Source organism: Scyliorhinus canicula, chromosome 31 (assembly GCF_902713615.1).
Source record: "Scyliorhinus canicula chromosome 31, sScyCan1.1, whole genome shotgun sequence".
Classification (NCBI taxonomy): Eukaryota; Metazoa; Chordata; class Chondrichthyes; order Carcharhiniformes; family Scyliorhinidae; genus Scyliorhinus; species Scyliorhinus canicula.
Window position 1 is genome coordinate 6,311,485 of NC_052176.1, and position 21,306 is coordinate 6,332,790.

The following is a 21,306-nucleotide window of genomic DNA, read 5'->3' on the forward strand; positions in this document are numbered from 1 at the left end:
TGTGCGTCGGGGGGGGGGGGGGGGGGTGGAGGGAGTGAATGTTTGCGGTTAGCGTGTCGATCGAGCGGGTTTGCCCTGGATGGTGTCGAGCTTCTCGAGTGTCGTTGGGAGCCGCGCTCACCCAGGCGAGTGGAGAGTCCCTCACACTCCTGACTTGTGCCTTGTAGATGGTGGACAGGCTTTCGGAGTTGGGGGATCAGGAGATGAGTTACTCACAATAGTGTTTCCCAGGAACTACAGTCGGCGGGCCTGAGGCGACGGAGTTCGATGCTCCCCTCGAGGCATTGCCCTCTCCCTCACACAATGCGGCACTGATGAGGTGGAACCTACCAACACGGGAAAATATGGGGGGGGGGGGGGCAAAATTTCACCTTATGAGTGAGCGATTCAATAGGTTCCCCTACCACACCTCAGAAAGGATATATTGGGTCCTTGGGGAGGACGGAGAGATGCACTGAATCGATACTGGGGATAAAGTGGTTAAATTCCGAGACCAGAAGATTAAGGGGTGGCCTTATGCACAGAATCATAAATGCACAGGAGGAGGCCATTCGGCCCACAGAATCTCTTCCGTGCGGCAACCCAGTTGGTTTTCCCGACCTGCCACCCTTTTCTCCTTTCAAGTATTTACCCAGTTCCCCGGCGACATCTACGGCTGCCTCGGCCTATTCAACACCCCACGGCAACGAGAGAGGGAGGCTACTGATGGATACAAAAGGCGGGGCGGCAGCTATTGAACCTTCGACGGGATCATTCTGCTCGCCGCCTGAGCGGAGGAGCTACTGGAGCCGGTGCGTCGGGCCGGACAAGCGAACCAGAAATTCAGCCTCCCGGTCAGCGGCGACAGGGAGCGGTGGAAAGACGGGCAGATGCTGATTGGGCTTGAACAGGTCGATGCCATCTGCTATCTGGGGTGGGATGGGGGGGGGGGTGACTCATCGCCGAGGGTCAACCGCAGAAATCCAGGCTGGACTCAACAAGGGTCACGTCGTTGCGATCGCGCTTAAAAGAGCGTGGATTAGCCACGGTATCGCGCTCGGACTGAAAGCCCACCCGTGTGGCCGGCGATAAAGTGTCCCGGGAATGCGGGACCGCCAAGAAGGGCAGCACGGTAGCATGGTGGTTAGCATCAATGCTTCACAGCTCCAGGGTCCCAGGTTCGATTCCTGGCTGGGTCACTGTCTGTGCGGAGTCTGCACGTCCTCCCCGTGTGTGCGTGGGTTTCCTCCGGGTGCTCCGGTTTCCTCCCACAGTCCAAAGATGTGCGGGTTAGGTGGATTGGCCAGGCTAAATTGCCCTTAGTGTCCTAAAAAATAAGGTTAATGGGGGTTGTTGGGTTACGGGTATAGGGTGGATACGTGGGCTAGAGTAGGGTGATCATTGCTCGGCACAACATCGAGGGCCGAAGGGCCTGTTCTGTGCTGTACTGTTCTAAAGAAGAGCGGCGAGGACTCGAGACGTGTGTCACGGGCAACCCGGCGGACAAACGGGTGGGCGCCGGAACTTGCTGGGAGGCAGCGACGATCAAAGAAGCTTGCATATTTTGGACGGGCAAGGGTTTAAGAAACCAACAACAACAAAAAAAAAGGAAAAGAGGCCAAAAAAAAAAAGCCACTCGAGAAACATGCACGTTGGCACGGATTGGGATTGGGAATACCAGAACGTGGACTGGTCTCTCTGCCGGACGGGCGGCGAGGGCAGCGGTGGATAGGAACCAGCGGAGAAAGATCGGCCAACCCTCAAGAAGGGGACTGATGACAAACAAGACAGGATTTTATCTTTATCCAATCAGGGAATGCATTGCAAATCCGAGCCAATTGCCTTGCAAGGCGCTGCCTCTGGTTTGGACATTTCACCCGAGTCCCCCTCTGGTTACACGATTTCCTCATTTACTCTCTCCGTAACCCCCCCCCCCCCCCCCCACCACCCCACCCGATGCCATTTTGAACTCCTCGGTTAAATCTCCTTAACCTTCTCCGGCTCGAAGGTCCCAGCTTCTCCCAGGTTAACCAAACACCCCTCAACCTCGGTGCCACTCCCGCTGAATCTCCTCCCCAGCCTCTCTCCAAAGCGGTCACGTCTTGAGGACGGATGTGAAGAGATTGGAGGGACTACAGGAGAGATTGACAGGGATGATCCCAGGGGATAAAGAGCCGTGGTTGTGGAGGCAGATCGGAGAGGCTGGGTTTAGTTATCAAAGGAGAACGAGGGGAGACCTGATGGGAGGTATTCAAGACTCTGAGGGGTGAGGACAGGGTCAACAGCGAGAAAGCTCTGCCCTCTCAAGAGAGCCTCAAGAACGAGAGGGCACAGATTGTAAATAATAGGCAAAAAGACGACGCGATGGAAAGTCTTTTCACCCAGAGGGCTGTTGTAATCTGGAACAAACCTCCTGAGAGGGTGGTGGAGGCAGGTTCGAGGGAGGTGTTCAAAAGAGGAGTCGGGTTGCTATCCGAGAAGAGAGGATGTGCAAGGTTACCGGGATAATGCAGGGCGAACGGGAGTAGGTAGAAAGCTCTTCCAGAGAGCCAGTGTCGACTCGATGGACCGAATGGCCTTTTGCGGCCCTGGAAAGATTCTACGATGCGGTGCCCTTTTCAAAGATGACGCGGCCCGGATTTGGACACAACACTCCTCTGCGGGGGCTGAAACCCGTCTTTTATAAAGGGTTAATATCACTGGCTGGAGTTTAAGAACATAGAACAGTACAGCACAGAACAGGCCCTTCAGCCCTCAATGTTGTGCCGAGCCATGGTCACCTTACTCAAACCCATGTATCCACCCTATACCCGTAACCCAACAACCCCCCCCTTAACCTTACTTTTATTAGGACACTACGGGCAATTTAGCACGGCCAATCCACCTAACCCGCACATCTTTGGACTGTGGGAGGAGACCGGAGCACCCGGAGGAAACCCACGCACACAGGGGGAGGACGTGTAGACTCCACACAGACAGTGGCCCAGCCGGGAATCGAACCTGGGACCCTGGAGCTGTGAAGCATTTATGCTAACCACCGTGCTACCCTGCTGCCCCTCGCCTGTTCCTCTCTTAAAGCCCAGGTTCCCACATTCATTGCGAGCCGATTTGTTAATGTGTGTTGCTGAAGGCTGAAGCTTTAACCGAGAGAGCCAGGCTGCCCAGGGACTCTCGTCCAGGGAAGCAAGTCCTGGCACAAAGAGGGGGGGGGGAAATCTGGACAGCTCCCCATGGAAAAAGCTGGCGAGGTTGGAGGTTAATCGAGATGTCAGATTGACAGATCGACGTTGGGCAAAGGGATTGAGTGTTACGAGTCAAGGTGGGAAGATGAGTCGAAGATACAGTTTAGCATCGATCTGATTAACGGTGAAGCAGGCTAGAGAGGCTGAATGGCATAGTAGCACAGTGGTTAGCACTGGTGCTTCACAGCTTCAGGGTCCTGGTTTGATTCCCGGCTTGGGTCACTGTCTGTGCGGAGTCTGCACGTTCTCCCCCGTGTCTGCGTGGGTTTCCTCCGGGTGCTCCGGTTTCCTCCCACAAGTCCCCGAAAGACGTGCTTGTTGGGTGAATCGGACATTCTGAATTCTCCCTCTGTGTCCCTGAACAGGCGCCGGAATGTGGCGACTAGGGACTTTTCACAGTAACTTCATTGCAGCAATAATGTAAGCCCACTTGTGACACTAATAAAGAATTAAAATTATGTTCCGGTCAAATGGCTTCAGGGATTAAATGTTCGTTCCGTTCCTCACCTTTCCGGAGATCGAGAACAGCCATCTGTCCACGCGTGTTACCCACAACCACCGAACTGCAGGAGGAGAAAGGTGACAAGTGTTAGTGACAGGGTGTCTGTCCTGCGATCAGCTCAGAGGGACAGGGAGGAAAGAGACTGCAGACTTTGAATAGCAGATATCCCAGTAGAGAGAGATCTGCTTCCTAACTCTCACAGTCTCAAGATGCCACTGAAACAGGAGGCCAACAAGGCACCCAGTGTCCCTCTACACTGTCCCCATCAAACACTCCCAGGACAGGGACAGCACGGGGTTAGATACAGAGTAAAGCTCCCTCTACACTGTCCCCATCAAACACTCCCAGGACAGGTACAGCACGGGGTTAGATACAGAGTAAAGCTCCCTCTACACTGTCCCCATCAAACACTCCCAGGACAGGTACAGCACGGGGTTAGATACAGAGTAAAGCTCCCTCTACACTGTCCCCATCAAACACTCCCAGGACAGGTACAGCACGGGGTTAGATACAGAGTAAAGCTCCCTCTACACTGTCCCCATCAAACACTCCCAGGACAGGTACAGCACGGGGTTAGATACAGAGTAAAGCTCCCTCTACACTGTCCCCATCAAACACTCCCAGGACAGGTACAGCACGGGGTTAGATACAGAGTAAAGCTCCCTCTACACTGTCCCCATCAAACACTCCCAGGACAGGTACAGCACGGGGTTAGATACAGAGTAAAGCTCCCTCTACACTGTCCCCATCAAACATTCCCAGGACAGGTACAGAACGGGGTTAGATACAGAGTAAAACTCTCTCTACACTGTCCCCATCAAACAATCCCAGGACAGGTACAGCACGGGGTTAGATACAGAGTAAAGCTGCCTCTACACTGTCCCCATCAAACACTCCCAGGACAGGTACAGCACGGGGTTAGATACAGAGTAAAGCTCCCTCTACACTGTCCCCCATCAAACACTCCCAGGACAGGTACAGCACGGGGTTAGATACAGAGTAAAGCTCCCTCTACACTGTCCCCCATCAAACACTCCCAGGACAGGTACAGCACAGGGTTATATACAGAGTAAAGCTCCCTCTACACTGTCCCCATCAAACACTCCCAGGACAGGTACAGCACGGGGTTAGATACAGAGTAAAACTCCCTCTACACTGTCCCCATCAAACACTCCCAGGACAGGTACAGCACGGGGTTAGATACAGAGTAAAGCTCCCTCTACACTGCCCCCATCAAACACTCCCAGGACAGGTACAGCACGGGGTTAGATACAGAGTAAAGCTCCCTCTACACTGTCCCCATCAAACGCTCCCAGGACAGGTACAGCACGGGGTTAGATACAGAGTAAAGCTCCTTCTACACTGTCCCCATCAAACACTCCCAGGACAGGTACAGCACGGGGTTAGGTACAGAGTAAAGCTCCCGCTACACTGTCCCCATCAAACACTCCCAGGACAGGTACAGCACGGGGTTAGATACAGAGTAAAGCTCTCTCTACACTGTCCCCATCAAACACTCGCAGGACAGGTACAGCACGGGGTTAGATACAGAGTAAAGTTCCCTCTACACTGTCCCCCATCAAACACTCCCAGGACAGGTACAGCACGGGGTTAGATACAGAGTAAAGTTCCAGTTCCACTCACTTGGCATCAGACGTCAGGGAGAGGGCAGTTAACGGGTACTCTTCATAAGTCATTTCCATAACAGGCCTGCGCTGCGGAGTGCTGGGGTCATAGACACGCACCTGTGGGCAGAGGAACACTTGTAACACTGGGGTACAGTACTGGTCTGTCACTGTTTCACACTGGACATTACTGGTGGGGACGGATCTGTGATAGGATTCTCCACAGTCTCGCTGTGAATTGTGTATTAAACGCTGTGCAAATTCAATAAGACAAGTATTACCCGAGTGAGCATCCTCGGGATCATCACCAACGCCCTGGGCAATCGCCTACACTGGGCAAAGTGGTAAAACCTTGGTTTTTTTTTAAACAAACAATTTTATTGTGGTATTTTAGGCATATAGAAAAAGTGACATTGTACAGTACAAAAAAGAAGTCAAGGCACCAATTAAACACAGTGCAAACCACGGCTCTGTTCACGCACGAACCTGCCTCAATATCCCCCTACTCTACTCCACCTATGCCCCCTCCCCCTCGCTAACGCTTACTCCTCTGTGAAGAAGTCAATAAACGGCTGCCACCTTCGGGTGAACCCGAGTAGCGAACTTCTCGAGGCGAAATTGACTTTCTCTGGGCCAAGAAAGCTCACCATGTCCGATAGCCATACCTCAGCCCTCGGGGGCTTTGAGTCCCTCCATGCTAACAGTATTCGTCGCCGGGCTACCAGGGAAGCAAAGGCCAGAACGTCGGCCTCTCTCTCTTCCTGGACTCCCGGGTCCTCCGAAACCCCAAAGATTGCCACCTCCGGGCTCATTACCATCCCAGTTTTCAACACCCGGGACATGACATCCGCAAATCCCTGCCGATACCCCGAGTTTAGGGCACGACCAGAACATGTGTACCTGGTTAGCCGGCCCTCCGGCACATCCAGCACACTTGTCCTCCAGCCCGAAGAATCTGCTCATCCGGGCCACCGTCATGTGGGCCCGGTGCACAACCTTAAACTGGATACCGTCCTCCAGCTCTCTCTCTCTCTCTCCCCCCCCCCCCCCCCCAGCTCCTCCTCCCACTTAACCTTCAGGTCCTCGGTCTGCGTATCCTCCGCTCCCGTTAGTTCCTTGTAGACGTCGGAGACTCTACCCTCTCCCACCTCTCCCCTAGAAACTACCCTGTCCTGCCTCCCCTTCGGCGGGAGACGTGGGAAGGACGGCACCAGTCTGCGTACGAAATCCCGCACCTGTAAGTATCTAAAGCCGTTCCCTCTCGCCAGCCCAAACTTCTCCTCCAGCGCCCTCATGCTCGGAAAGCTCCCTTCCAGAAACAGATCCCCCATCCTCACAATCCCCGCCCTCCTCCACTGTTGATACCCCTCGTCCATGTTCCCCGGGGCAAATCGGTGGTTGCCGCAGATTGGGGTCCACACCGATGCTCTTACCTCCCCTACATGCCTCCTCCACTGGCCCCAGATCCGAAGAGCCACCACCACTATCAGGCTGGCGGAGTACCGTGCCGGCGGAAGAGGCGCCGTGACCAGGGCTGCTAAGCTAGTGCCCCTGCACGAAGCAGCCTCCATCCGCTCCCAAACTGACCCCGCACCCACCATCCACTTCCTTATCATCGCTATGTTGGCCGCCCAGTAATAGTTGCTGAAGTGTGGCAACGCCTCTGTTCCTTTCAAGCATCACCCTCTTCACCCTGCCCATACAAATCCCAGGATAATTTTATTCAGCCTCTTAAAGAAGGGTCGCGGGATAAAGATGGGGAGACACTGAAAAACAAATAAGAATCGCGGGAGAATCGTCATCTTAACAGTCTGCACCCTCCCCGCCAATGACAGTGGGAGTGCATCCCACCTCCGGACCTCCTCCCTCACTCGTTCCACCAGTCGGGACAGGTTGAGCTTATGTAACCTGCCCCAGTCCCATGCCACCTGAATCCCCAAATATCGGAAACTCTCCCCCACTAGCCTGAACGGCAACCCCTTCAGCCAACTCTCCTGCCCCCTCGCCTGAATTACAAACAACTCGCTCTTAGCCATGTTCAGTTTGTATCCGGAGAACCGGCCAAATTCCCTCAGGGTTGCTATAATACCGTCCATCCTCACCATTGGGTCCGATACATATAACAGCAGATCGTCTGTGTATAACGAGACTCTATGTTCCACTCCCACCTGGACCAGCCCTTTCCAGCCCCTAGAGGCTCTCAGTGCAATTGCCAGCGGCTCTATGGCCAGAGCAAACAGCAGTGGGGAGAGAGAGCAGCCCTGTCTCGTCCCATGGTGCAGTCTAAAGTAGTCCGATGTCGTCCTGTTGATCCTTACACTCGCCTCCAGGGCCTGATATACTAGCCTAGCCCAGTCGATGAACCCTGCCCCGAACGGTCCTAGTACCTCCCACAGATAATCCCACTCGACCCGGTCAAAAGCCTTTTCATCATCCATGGCTACCACTATCTCTACCTCCCTACTCTCCGGGGGCATCATAATCACGTTGAAAAAATCTTTTTTTTTATAAATTTAGAATATCCAATTCATTTTTTCCAATTAAGGGGCAATTTTAACATGGCCAATCCACCTACCCTGCACATCTTTGGGTTGTGGGGGTGAAACCCACGCAGACACGGGGAGAATGTGCAAACTCCTCACAGACAGTGACCCAGGGCCGGGATTCGAACCCGGGTCCTCAGCGCCGTAGGCAGCAATGCTAACCACTGTGCCACCGTGCCGCCCTGAGCAGCCTTCTTAGGTTGGCCATCAGCTGCTTCCCCTTTACAAACCCGGTTTGGTCCTCCACAGTTACATCCGGTACACAGTCCTCAATTCTGGTCGCCAAGATCTTGGCCAGTAACTTGGCGGCTACGTTGATCAAAGAGATCGGCCTGTATGACCCACAGACTCCGGGTCCTTATCCCGTTTCAGAATGAGCGAGATGGTGGCCTGCGACATCGTCGGGGGTAAACTCCCTCTGTCTCTTGCCTCGTTAAAGACCCTGACCAGCACCGGCCCCACTATCCCGGCAAAGTTTTTGTAAAACTCCACCGGATACCCATCCGGCCATGGGGCTTTACCCGACTGCATGACCCTCAGGCCCCCCAATACCTCTTTGATCCTGACCAGGGCCCCCAGTCCGTCCACCAACCCCCTCCCCACTCTTGGGAAGGTCAGTCCGTCCAGGAATCGCCTCATCCTCCCCGGTCCCCCGGGTGGTTCCGAAGTGTACAGCTTCCTATAAAAGTCCCTAAAGACCTTGTTCAGCCCTGCTGGATCACCCACTAGATTACCTACCCCATCCACTACCTTCTCTATTTCCCTAGCCGCTTCCCTCTTCCCCAGTTGCTGCGCAAGCATTCTACTGGCCTTCTCCCCATGCTCATAAATCGCGCCTTTCACCTTTCTAAGCTGCTCTACAGCCTTGCCTGTAGTCAGCACCCCAAATTCGGCCGCAGCCTCTGTAGTTTCCTGAGTAACTGTGGCCGAGGGGATTCCGTGTAACTCCTGTCCGTCCGTAGAATTTCCTTAATCAGTCGGTCCGTCTCTGCCTTATCCGTCCTGTCCCTGTACGCCCGGATTGAAATCAGCTCCCCTCTCACCACTGCCTTCGGCGTCTCCCAGAGCACCGCTGCCGAGACTTCTCCAGTATCGTTCACCTGCAGGTAATTCTGCATGCATTTCCTCAGCCTCTCACACACCGCCTCGTCCGCGAGTAATCCAACTTCCAGCCTCCATGGTGGGCGCTGAAAGCTGTCCTTACAAAACTGCAGGTCTACCCAGTGCGGGAGCATGGTCCGATATGGTAAAACCTTGTTACAGACGCACCTGGCAATGCCCAGTACAGGTGACTATCTTGTCCGAGCCGGGAATAAACTGCATGTCTCTCACCCAAACCGGCACCCGAAGATCCAGCCAATCATTGCGGACCTGAGGAAAAAAAACACAGGCATTCAGAGGTGGAAAGGTCACAAAGCAGGACCTGCCACAAGGGACTGAAATCGTCGACAATGCTGCAAATGTGGAAAACACACAAGGAGCAGCTCGCTTCAGCCCACCAGGGACCGTGAGATTAAGAACTTTCCGTGCAGAAGGGGACGGAAAGACAGCGACTGACGGGTTGCCATAAAGAAGGAGAGGTGGCATCAAGAAGTAAAACCCTCATGTGGTGTGGAAGGTGCTTGCTGAAGGCAATTTCAATCAAGACACCTATTCAAAAAAGAATCAGAGCGAGGGTGTGGGCGGCAAGGGTGTGGGTGCTGAAGGTGCGAGAGTGTGCACCACGGCAGAAACAAATACACGAGAGAAGCAAGAGGCTAATAGAAATAGAAAGGTTGGGAAGTGTCTGGGGAGGGAGGGAGGGAAATGGCCAGGGAAAGAAGGGATGGGGGATGACCAGGGGAAGGAAGGGATGGGGGGGGGGGGGGGAGAATGACCGGGGGGCGAGGGGGGTAATGACCAGGGGAAGGAAGGGGGGGGGGGGGGGAATGACCAGGGGAAGGAAGGGGGGGGGGGGGGGGGGGGGAGAATGACCAGGGGAAGGAGGGGGAGGGGGAAATGACCAGGGGAAGGAGGGGGGGGGGGGGGGAGAAAATGACCAGGGGAAGGAAGGGGAGGGGGGGGAATGACCAGGGGAAGGAAGGGGAGGGGGGGGGGAATGACCAGGGGAAGGAAGGGGAGGGGGGAATGACCGGGGGGGGGGGGGGGGAGGGAACGACATGGGGAAGGAAGGGGAGGGGGTAATGACCAGGGAAGGAAGGGGAGGGGGGGGGGAATGACCAGGGAAGGAAGGGAGGGGGGGGGGGGAATGACCAGGGGAAGGAAGGGGAGGGGGGAATGACCGGGGGGGGGGGGGGGGGAGGGAACGACATGGGGAAGGAAGGGGAGGGTGGATGACCAGGGGAAGGAAGGGGAGGGGGGGGGGAATGACCAGGGGAAGGAAGGGGAGGGGGTAATGACCAGGGGAAGGAAGGGGAGGGGGTAATGACCAGGGGAAGGAAGGGAAGGTGGGAAATGACATGGGGAAAGGGGGCAGAGGGAGAACGAGGGAGGGACACTGGAAGATGGGGAGAGAGAGAGAGAGAGAGAGCGGGAAACAGACCGGATTTTGGTGGGGGGGGGGGGGACTTTGGGGGACGGTGGGAGAAAGACAGAGTGGGAGGGGCTCAGGTGCAGCACAGGCGCAGAACGCCCAATTGGACGGGAGGGGGGGGGGGGGCGGGGGTGGTGTGCCCATTTACCACTTACATTTTTGGCAGTGAACACAGGCTCCTTAAGCTGCTGCAGGTCCCACACCTTCAGCGGGTTCTCCTTCCCTCCGGTTGCCACTCGCTCCGGCCTCTCCGAATCCTGCCGCATCCGGCACACGCCACGACCCACCTCTACCTGTCGGGAGAGCAGCAACGAGAGGGCTCACACAACCCGGACACACACACAGCAGGGGGCCGATCAAACCAACCTCCGCTCGTACCCACCCTCCCTCCTCCCCCCCCAGGTACACCCGACAAAGACAGGATTCCCCTCACATGATCTGCAGAGTCCTCTTTCCACACTTTCAAAAGGCCGGATTCGGTGCAGGTGACCAGAGAGCTGTCGGAGGAGAAAAGACAGGCGGCGTTAGTGCGAGACAGACACACCGGCACTCCCGAGGTGGGCCAGCACCCACCTCCCACTTCGTACGACACCTTCCCGAATCCTGGTCCTTAACACCCCCCCCCCAGTTGCTTCCCTTCGCCTGTTCTGACGACGCAAAGAGAAACTGGAATGTGAGCTGCGAGGATACAAAGTGCCTGCGCAGAGATATCGATGAGTTCAGTGAGGTGATTCAAGATTGGCAGATGGAGTACAAGGTGGGGAAATGATAGACTGTCCACTTTGGCAGGGAGAATAAAGAAGCAGAATATTCTTTAAATAGAGAGGGACCGCAGAAAGTGCAGAGGGATCTGGGTGCCCTTGTATGAAGCACAGGGTCAGCAAATAATTAAGAAGTCAAATGGAATGTGGGTCTTTATTGTGAGGGTGCAATAGTCGGGAATACTTTCTCACACTGTACAGGGGGTGAGTGAGGCCGCACCGGGAGCAGTGTGTCTGATTTCGGTTCCTGATTTAAGGAGGGGATATTCTTGCCCCGGGGGCAGTTCAGAGGAGGTTCGCTGGGCCGATTCCCGGGAGGAAGGGGATTTGTCTGATGGGGAAATCATAGAATTTACAGTGCAGAAGGAGGCCATTCGGCCCATCGAGTCTGCACCGGCTCTTGGAAAGAGCACACTACCCAAGGTCAACACCTGCACCCTATCCCCATAACCCCACCTAACACTAAGGGCAATTTTGGACACTAAAGGACAATTTATCACGGCCAATCCACCTAACCTGCACATCTTTGGACGGTGGGAGGAAACCGGAGCACCCGGAGGAAACCCACGCAGACACGGGGGAGGATGCGCAGACTCCGCACAGACAGTGACCCAAGCCGGAATCGAACCTGGGACCCTGGAGCTGTGAAGCATTTGTGCTAACCACAATGCTACCGTGCTGCCCCTAAATGTTGAGTAGGTTAGAAGTTTAGAAGGACGAGAGGAGATCTTATTGAAAGGTTTCAGATTCTGACTTCCGGCTGCGGCGATGCGGAGCTGAGCCGCACGTTCGGTAGCTCCCGCTATTTTTGGACTTCCGGGCTCTTTTAAGGGCCCGCAACGGCGCTGATTCGACTTTCCCCCGGGTGGGAACGCAGCCTCTGTGCTTGGCGGCCGGTGGATGGGCTGGACTAAAAGTGGAGCGACCAGAAGATCGACTTTACAGCAGAAGAAGGTGCGAGGCAGAAAGGACAAAGATGGCGGCGGGCGGAGAACCGGCAGTGTGGCAGCAGTGGGCGAGGGAGCAGCAGGAGCTGCTGCTGCGCTCCTTCCAGGAACTAAAAGCTGAGATCCTGGAGCCATTTAAGGAATCGCTGGACAGGCTCGGGGCGAATCAAGACGGCGGAGATTCGGGAGCTGCAGCAAAAGGCTTCGGAGAACGAGGATGAACTCCTGGGCCTGGCGGTGAAGGTGGAGTCGCACGAGACGCTTCACAAGAAACGGTTGGCAAGGATGGAAGAGATGGAGAACCGCTCCCGCCGGAAGAACCTGCGGATTTTGGGCCTCCTGGAGGGGCTGGAAGGTTCGGATTTGGGGGCCTACGTGGTCCTGATGCTGAACTCACTGATGGGCGCGGGGTCGTTCCGGGGACCGCTGGAGCTGAAGGGTGCCCATCGGGTGCTGCTGCGGAAGCCCAGGCCGAACGAGCCGCCCAGGGCGGTGCTGGTCCGATTTCAACACTTGGTCGACCGTGAGTGTGTGCTTCGTTGGGCGAAGAGGGAGAGGAGTAGCAAGTGGGAGAATACGGAGATCAGGATCTACCAGGACTGGAGTGCGGAGGTGGTGAAGAGAAGGGCTGGGTTTAACCGGCCGAAGGTAGTGTTCCACAAGAAGGGGGTCAAGTTTGGCCTGTTACAGCCGGCACGCCTGTGAGTCACTTACAAGGACCGCCAACTTTATTTTGACTCCCCGGAGGAGGCCTGGACTTTTGTCCAGGCAGAGAAGCTGGACTTGAACTGAGGACTGGGGAACGTTGTACACAGCCCGGAGGCTTTGTCCTCCTGGGTGTCCTTTCGCTTTATCGGTTCTATTGGACGATGTTTTTTACTGTTCTGCTTTTTCTTTTCTGCTTTTCGGGACTGTTATCTGTGTACTTGGGTGTTTTATCATATCATGTTGGGATTTTTATTTTATTATTTCACTGGTTGAGATGGGGGTCTGTCGCTGTGGGGAACGGGCTGAGCGGGGGTGAGTAGGTGGCCCTCTGATCCGGCTGATCACCTGGAATGTGAGGGGACTAAATGGGCCGGTCAAACGGTCCCGCGTGTTCGCGCACCTGAGGGGGCTGAAGGCGGACGTGGCTATGCTTCAGGAAACGCACCTGAGGGTGGCGGATCAGGTTAGGTTGAGGAAGGGGTGGGTGGGCCAAGTGTTTCATTCGGGGCTGGATGCAAAAAACCGGGGGGTGGCGATCCTGGTGGGGAAGAGGGTGTGGTTTGAGGCGTCGAGTGTGGTGGCAGACAGCGGCGGGAGGTATGTGATGGTGAGCGGCAAGCTGCAAGGGGAGCGGGTGGTGCTGGTTAATGTATACGCCCTGAATTGGGACGATGCGGGTTTCATGCGGTGCATGTTGGGCTGGATTCCAGATTTGGAGGCGGGGGGCCTGATAATGGGGTGGGGGGGGGGATTTCAACACGGTGCTGGATCCGCCACTGGATCGATCCAGTTCCAGGACGGGGAGGAGGCCTGTGGCAGCTCAGGTGCTGAGGGGGTTTATGGACCAGATGGGAGGGCTGGATCCTTGGAGGTTCGCGAGGGCCAGGGAATTTTCATACTTCTCCCATGTGCATAAGGTCTATTCCCGGATCGATTTTTTCATTACGAGTAGGGCGCTGATTGCGAGGGTAGTAGACGCTGAGTATTCAGCGATAGCCATTTCTGACCATGCCCCGCATTGGGTGGACCTCGAGCTGGGGGAGGAGAGGGACCAGCGCCCGTTGTGGCGCTTGGAGGTGGGGCTGCTGGTGGGCGAGGAGGTGAGGGGGCAGGTTCGAGGATGTATCGAGAGGTACCTGGAGGCCAACGATAATGGGGAGGTCCGAGTGGGGACGGTCTGGGAGGCGCTGAAGGCGGTGGTTCGGGGGGAGTTGATCTCCATTCGGGCCCATAGGGAGAGAGGGGAGCAGAGAGAGAGGGAGAGATTGGTGGGGGAGATGGTGAGGGTGGACAGGAGGTACGCGGAGGCCCCGGAGGAGAGATTGCTGAGGGAGCGGCGAGCCGCCAGGCTGAGTTCGACTTGTTGACCACCAGAAGGGCGGAGGCTCAATGGAGAAAGGCTCAGGGTGCGGTGTACAAGTATGGGGAGAAGGCGAGTAGGATGCTGGCACACCAGCTTCGTAAGCGGGATGCGGCTAGGGAGATTGGTGGAGTTAAGGATCGGGGAGGAAATGTGGTGCGGAGGGGGGTAGACATTAATGGGGTCTTCAGGGACTTTTATGAGGGACTATATCGGTCCGAACCTCCGGCGGAGGAGGGGGGGTGGGGCACTTTTTGGACCGGCTGAGATTCCCGAGGGTGGAGGAGGGACGGGTGGAGGGTCTGGGGGTGCCAGTTGAGCTTGAGGAGCTGGTCAAAGGGATAGGAACATGCAGTCGGGGAAGATGCCGGGGCCGGATGGGTTTCCGGTTGAATTTTACAAGAAAGGTTTCAGATTCTGACAGGGTGGAGGCTGAGGCGATGTCCCCCGACCCCTGGTGGGGGGAGAGGAGAGGGTAGGAAAGTGGAGTTGAGACCACTCAGATCAGCCGTGATCATATCCAACGGCGGAGCTGACATGAGGGACCGACTCCGATTCCCCACATACTCACCTGTTGTAAACAGCCAGGCCTCGGAGCGGACCCTCTCCACCCGAACAGTCCCAGGACTCTGTGACATTCTCCTTCTCGGTGCTGAACACCTTCACCGTGCCGTCCACACAGCCCAGCAGCACCTGAGGAGGCAGGGAGAGCGAGAGTCAGTACTGAGGGAATGCCGCACTGTCAGAGGGTCAGCATTGAGGGAGTGCCGCACTGTCAAGAGGGTCAGTACTGAGGGAGGGCCGCACTGTCAAGAGGGTCAGTACTGAGGGAGTGCCGCACTGTCAGAGGGTCAGTACTGAGGGAGCGCTGCACTGTCAGAGGGTCAGTACTGAGGGAGGGCCGCACTGTCAAGAGGGTCAGCACTGAGGGAGTGCTGCACTGTCAGAGGGTCAGTACTGAGGGAGTGCCGCACTGTCAGAGGGTCAGTACTGAGGGAGTGCCGCACTGTCAGAGGGTCAGTACTGAGGGAGCGCTGCACTGTCAGAGGGTCAGTACTGAGGGAGTGCCGCACTGTCAGAGGGTCAGTACTGAGGGAGTGCCGCACTGTCAGAGGGTCAGTACTGAGGGAGTGCCTCACTGTCAGAGGGTCAGTACTGAGGGAGTGCCGCACTGTCAGAGGGTCAGTACTGAGGGGGCGCCGCACTGTCAGAGGGTCAGTACTGAGGGAGTGCTGCACTGTCAGAGGGTCAGTACTGAGGGAGTGCCGCACTGTCAGAGGGTCAGTACTGAGGGAGTGCCGCACTGTCAGAGGGTCCGTACTGAGGGAGTGCCGCACTGTCAGAGGGTCCGTACTGAGGGAGTGCCGCACTGTCAGAGGGTCAGTACTGAGGGAGTGCTGCACTGTCCGAGGGTCAGTACTGAGGGAGCGCTGCACTGTCAGAGGGTCAGTACTGAGGGAGTGCCGCACTGTCAGAGGGTCAGTACTGAGGGAGTGCTGCACTGTCAGAGGGTCAGTACTGAGGGAGAGCTGCATTGTCAGAGGGTCAGTACTAAGGGAGTGCTGCACTGTCAGAGGGTCAGTACTGAGGGAGCGCTGCACTGTCAGAGGGTCAGTACTGAGGGAGTGCCGCACTGTCAGAGGGTCAGTACTGAGGGATTGCTGCACTGTCAGAGGGTCAGTACTGAGGGAGTGCTGCACTGTCAGAGGGTCAGTACTGAGGGATTGCTGCACTGTCAGAGGGTCAGTAGTGAGGGAGCGCTGCACTGTCAGAGGGTCAGTACTGAGGGAGCGCTGCACTGTCAGAGGGTCAGTACTGAGGGAGTGCTGCACTGTCAGAGGGTCAGTACTGAGGGAGTGCCACACTGTCAGAGGGTCAGTACTGAGGGAGCGCTGCACTGTCAGAGGGTTGGTACTGAGGGAATGCTGCACTGTCAGAGGGTCAGTGCTGAGGGAGCGCTGCACTGTCAGAGGGTCAGTACTGAGGGAGTGCCTCACTGTCAGAGGGTCAGTACTGAGGGAGAGCTGCACTGTCAGAGGGTCAGTACTGAGGGAGTGCTGCACTGTCAGAGGGTCAGTACTGAGGGAGTGCTGCACTGTCAGAGGGTCAGTACTGAGGGAGTGCTGCACTGTCAGAGGGTCAGTACTGAGGGAGTGCTGCACTGTCAGAGGGTCTGTACTGAGGGAGTGCCGCACTGTCAGAGGGTCAGTACTGAGGGAGCGCTGCACTGTCAGAGGGTCAGTACTGAGGGAGCGCCGCACTGTCAGAGGGTCAGTACTGAGGGAGTGCCGCACTGTCAGAGGGTCAGTACTGAGGGAGTGCTGCACTGTCAGAGGGTCAGTACTGAGGGAGTGCCGCACTGTCAGAGGGTCAGTACTGAGGGAGTGCTGCACTGTCAGAGGGTCAGTACTGAGGCTGCACTGTCAGAGGGTCAGTACTGAGGGATGCCGCACTGTCAGAGGGTCAGTACTGAGGGAGTGCTGCACTGCCAGAGGGTCAGTACTGAGGGAGTGCTGCACTGTCAGAGGGTCAGTACTGAGGGAGTGCTGCACTGTCAGAGGGTCAGTACTGAGGGAGTGCTGCACTGTCAGAGGGTCAGTACTGAGGGAGTGCTGCTCTGTCAGAGGGTCAGTACTGAGGGAGTGCTGCACTGTCAGAGGGTCAGTACTGAGGGAGTGCTGCACTGTCAGAGGGTCAGTACTGAGGGAGTGCCGCACTGTCAGAGGGTCAGTACTGAGGGAGTGCTGCACTGTCAGAGGGTCAGTACTGAGGGAGTGCCGCACTGTCAGAGGGTCAGTACTGAGGGAGTGCCGCACTGTCAGAGGGTCAGTACTGAGGGAGTGCTGCACTGTCAGAGGGTCAGTACTGAGGGAGTGCCGCACTGTCAGAGGGTCAGTACTGAGAAGGTGCCACACTGTCAGAGGGTCAGTACTGAGGGAGCGCTGCACTGTCAGAGGGTCAGTACTGAGGGAGTGCCGCACTGTCAGAGGGTCAGTACTGAGGGAGTGCCGCACTGTCAGAGGATCAGTACTGAGGGAGTGCTGCACAGTCAGAGGGTCAGTACTGAGGGAGTGCTGCACTGTCAGAGGGTCAGTACTGAGGGAGCGCTGCACTGTCAGAGGGTCAGTACTGAGGGAGTGCTGCACTGTCAGAGGGTCAGTACTGAGGGAGCGCTGTACTGTCAGAGGGTCAGTACTGAGGGAGCGCCACACTGTCAGAGGGTCAGTACTGAGGGAGTGCTGCACTGTCAGAGGGTCAGTACTGAGGGAATGCTGCACTGTCAGAGGGTCAGTACTGAGGGAGTGCCGCACTGTCAGAGGGTCAGTACTGAGGGGTTGCCGCACTGTCAGAGGGTCAGTACTGAGGGGTTGCCGCACTGTCAGAGGGTCAGTACTGAGGGAGTGCTGCACTGTCAGAGGGTCAGTACTGAGGGAGTGCTGCACTGTCAGAGGGTCAGTACTGAGGGAGTGCCGCACTGTCAGAGGGTCAGTACTGTGGGAGTGCCGCACTGTCAGAGGGTCAGTACTGAGGGAGTGCTGCACTGTCAGAGGGTCAGTACTGAGGGAGTGCCGCACTGTCAGAGGGTCAGTACTGAGGGAGTGCCGCACTGTCAGAGGGTCAGTACTGAGGGAGTGCCGCACTGTCAGAGGGTCAGTACTGAGGGAGTGTTGCACTGTCAGAGGTCAGTACTGAGGGAGTGCTGCACTGTCAGAGGGTCAGTACTGAGGGAGTGCTGCACTGTCAGAGGGTCAGTACTGAGGGAGTGCCGCACTGTCAGAGGGTCAGTACTGAGGGAGTGCTGCACTGTCAGAGGGTCAGTACTGAGGGAGTGCCGCACTGTCAGAGGGTCTGTACTGAGGGAGTGCTGCACTGTCAGAGGGTCAGTACTGAGGGAGTGCTGCACTGTCAGAGGGTCAGTACTGAGGGAGTGCCGCACTGTCAGAGGGTCAGTACTGAGGGAGTGCCGCACTGTCAGAGGGTCAGTACTGAGGGAGTGACGCACTGTCAGAGGGTCAGTACTGAGGGAGTGCTGCACTGTCAGAGGGTCAGTACTGAGGGAGTGCCGCACTGTCAGAGGGTCAGTACTGAGGGAGTGCCGCACTGTCAGATGGTCAGTACTGAGGGAGTGCCGCACTGTCAGAGGGTCAGTACTGAGGGAGTGCTGCACTGTCAGAGGGTCAGTACTGAGGGAGTGCCGCACTGTCAGAGGGTCAGTACTGAGGGAGTGCCACACTGTCAGTGGGTCAGTACTGAGGGAGTGCCGCACTGTCAGAGGGTCTGTACTGAGGGAGTGCTGCACTGTCAGAGGGTCAGTACTGAGGGAGTGCTGCACTGTCAGAGGGTCAGTACTGAGGGAGTGCCGCACTGTCAGAGGGTCAGTACTGAGGGAGTGCCGCACTGTCAGAGGGTCAGTACTGAGGGAGTGACGCACTGTCAGAGGGTCAGTACTGAGGGAGTGCTGCACTGTCAGAGGGTCAGTACTGAGGGAGTGCCGCACTGTCAGAGGGTCAGTACTGAGGGAGTGCCGCACTGTCAGATGGTCAGTACTGAGGGAGTGCCGCACTGTCAGAGGGTCAGTACTGAGGGAGTGCTGCACTGTCAGAGGGTCAGTACTGAGGGAGTGCCGCACTGTCAGAGGGTCAGTACTGAGGGAGTGCTGCACTGTCAGAGGGTCAGTACTGAGGGAGTGCTGCACTGTCAGAGGTTCAGTACTGAGGGAGTGCTGCACTGTCAGAGGGTCAGTACTGAGGGAGTGCCGCACTGTCAGAGGGTCAGTACTGAGGGAGTGCCACACTGTCAGTGGGTCAGTACTGAGGGAGTGCCGCACTGTCAGAGGGTCAGTACTGAGGGAGTGCCGCACTGTCAGAGGGTCAGTACTGAGGGAGTGCTGCTATTTTAACCTCAGTTTCCCGGCCGCCTCTCCAGTTGATCTGGTTGATTTCTTGCCCCCGGTTGAATTCGGTGAGATTTACGGCCCGTTTCCCGACGAGGTCGACGCCTGAAAGGGAAGGAGAGAGGATGAGAGGGGGTGAATCCGGGCCCGGGCCCGGGCCGCGCTGAGGCGGGAATGGCGCCGCCGCTCCTCACCCTTCAGGATGCCGCTCTCCGCTCCGACCCACACGTGGCACCGCCGAGCCGCCATCTTGTGTGTACCGCCTGCCCTTCTCTCTCCCTTCACTTCCGGCGGCACCCCTACCACTTCCGCCTGCTGGTCGAGCTCCCTCTCCCCTTCCTTCACTTCCGCCCCCTTCTCGCTCTCTCCACTTCCGCCCCGCTCCCGTCTCTCTCCGCTCCCTCCACTTCCGCCCCCTCTCTCTCTCCACTTCCGCCCCGCTCCCTTGTCCGTCTCCCCTCCTACTCCCTTCAGGTCCATCAGCCCTTCGCGTCCGGACAAAAACGTCCCTCCCGCCTCTTGGTTCCCCCCCCCCCCCAAACCTGTGGGCCCACCAGGCCACATTGGACAACCCCCTTCCCTCCAGATGTCTGACCCCCCCCACCCCCCCCCCCGAAACCTGTGGGCCCACCAGGCCACATTGGACAACCCCCTTCCCTCAAGATGTCTGACCCCCCCCCCCCCCCCCGAAACCTGTGGGCCCACCAGGCCACATTGGACAACCCCCTTCCCTCCAGATGTCTGACCCCCCCCCCCCCCTCCCCCCTCCCCTCCCCCTCCTCAATCCCACCTTGCATCACCTCCACCCAAACATGACAGAGGAGGAGGGGGCCATCCGGCCCATCGTGTCTGCACCGACCCTCCAAAAGGGCAGCCGTAACAAACCTTTTGGACAACGTTCAATCCACCTAATCAATACACCTTTGGACTGTGGGAGGAAACCGGAGCACCCGGAGGAAACCCACGCACACACGGGGGGGAGGATGTGCCGGCTCTACACAGACAGTGACCCAAGCCGGGAATCGAACCTGGGACCCTGGAGCTATGAGGCCTCCGTGCTAACTACTATACCACCGTGGTGTTTAGAACATAGAACATAGAACAGTACAGCACAGAACAGGCCCTTCGGCCCTCAATGTTGTGCCGAGCCATGATCACCCTACTCAAACCCACGTATCCACCCTATACCCGTAACCCAACAACCTCCCCCCCCTTAACCTTACTTTTTTTATTAGGACACTACGGGCAATTTAGCATGGCCAATCCACCTAACCCGCACATCTTTGGACTGTGGGAGGAAACCGGAGCACCCGGAGGAAACCCACGCACACAGGGGGAGGACGTGCAGACTCCGCACAGACAGTGACCCAGCTGGGAATCGAACCTGGGACCCTGGAGCTGTGAAGCATTTATGCTAACCACCATGCTACCGTGCTGCCCACAGCAGGGTATCTATCTTTCTATATCGAACGCACGCCTTATCCACATTCGATTGAATGCAACAACGCACACCCACGATTGGAAATGTCCGCGCGCCACCCCTCCCCTGGAATCTTGTCCCTGCGGAACATCTGTCCCTCTAAAAACCTTCCAGGGACAAAGTAAATCGACAAGCTGGATTGAAAGCGTCCACACTGGACCTCACCGATCCGCTCCAGGCGGCCCGTTGATCCCACCTTCTGCCTGCCTACCATCCTAATGCCCCCTCCCTGGGTACGACTGAGCAGCCGATATCCTCTTGATCAAGGAATGGGAACTGTGGGAAGTTACTTCTTATGCAAACCCCCCCCCCCCCCCCCCCCCCCCCCCCCCCCGCCATCTGTCGAAGGGCAGGCTTCGAAGAGCCAGGGCGAGCGTGGTCCTTGAGAGACAGGTTCTTCAGGTCAGAGCCCACGTTCCCCGAGTTGTCACCTGCGGCCTACCTCACGCCGAATCCTGTCCCATCACGGATCCAATTCCGCTCCGGGCCCTGAAACAGCCTCTTTAACCAAGTTTCTGATGACCTTGCCCAACCGTCCCCTGGCGCATTGTCAATCTTTATACAAATCAGGGAGCAGGAGTGAGGCCACTCGGCCCCTCGAACCTGCCCCGCCATTCAATTGCACAGTAACTTCATTGCAACCAGGGCAGCACGGTAGCATTGTGGTTAGCATAAATGCTTCACAGCTCCAGGGTCCCAGGTTCGATTCCCGGCTGGGTCACTGTCTGTGCG

At 56.9% G+C, this 21,306-nt stretch overlaps 1 protein-coding gene across 1 annotated transcript; it reads right to left on the bottom strand.

Annotated features, from left to right (window-relative positions):
* Window positions 1-3,687: 3,687 nt before the first annotated feature.
* wdr74 (WD repeat domain 74) lies at window positions 3,688-19,424 on the bottom strand. Its single transcript, XM_038787343.1, has 8 exons — window positions 19,289-19,424; window positions 19,102-19,199; window positions 14,772-14,893; window positions 10,858-10,921; window positions 10,580-10,717; window positions 9,161-9,262; window positions 5,368-5,468; window positions 3,688-3,784 (listed from the first exon to the last, which is right to left on the bottom strand). Exons 1-8 carry the CDS (start codon window positions 19,341-19,343, stop codon window positions 3,688-3,690), a joined length of 777 nt encoding a protein of 258 aa, XP_038643271.1. The 5' UTR covers window positions 19,344-19,424.
* Window positions 19,425-21,306: the final 1,882 nt, after the last annotated feature.

What these genes read in the sequence shown, in the direction of transcription:
- wdr74 (XM_038787343.1), bottom strand. Translation starts at nt 19,343, where the DNA reads ATGGCGGCTCGGCGGTGCCACGTGTGGGTCGGAGCGGAGAGCGGCATC. An exon ending in GGAGAGCGGCATCCTGAAGG is followed by an intron (nt 19,200 to 19,288) that starts GTGAGGAGCGGC and finishes CTTCCCTTTCAG; the next exon opens with GCGTCGACCTCGTCGGGAAA. An exon ending in CTGTGTTCACTGCCAAAAAT is followed by an intron (nt 9,263 to 10,579) that starts GTAAGTGGTAAA and finishes TTTTTTCCTCAG; the next exon opens with GTCCGCAATGATTGGCTGGA.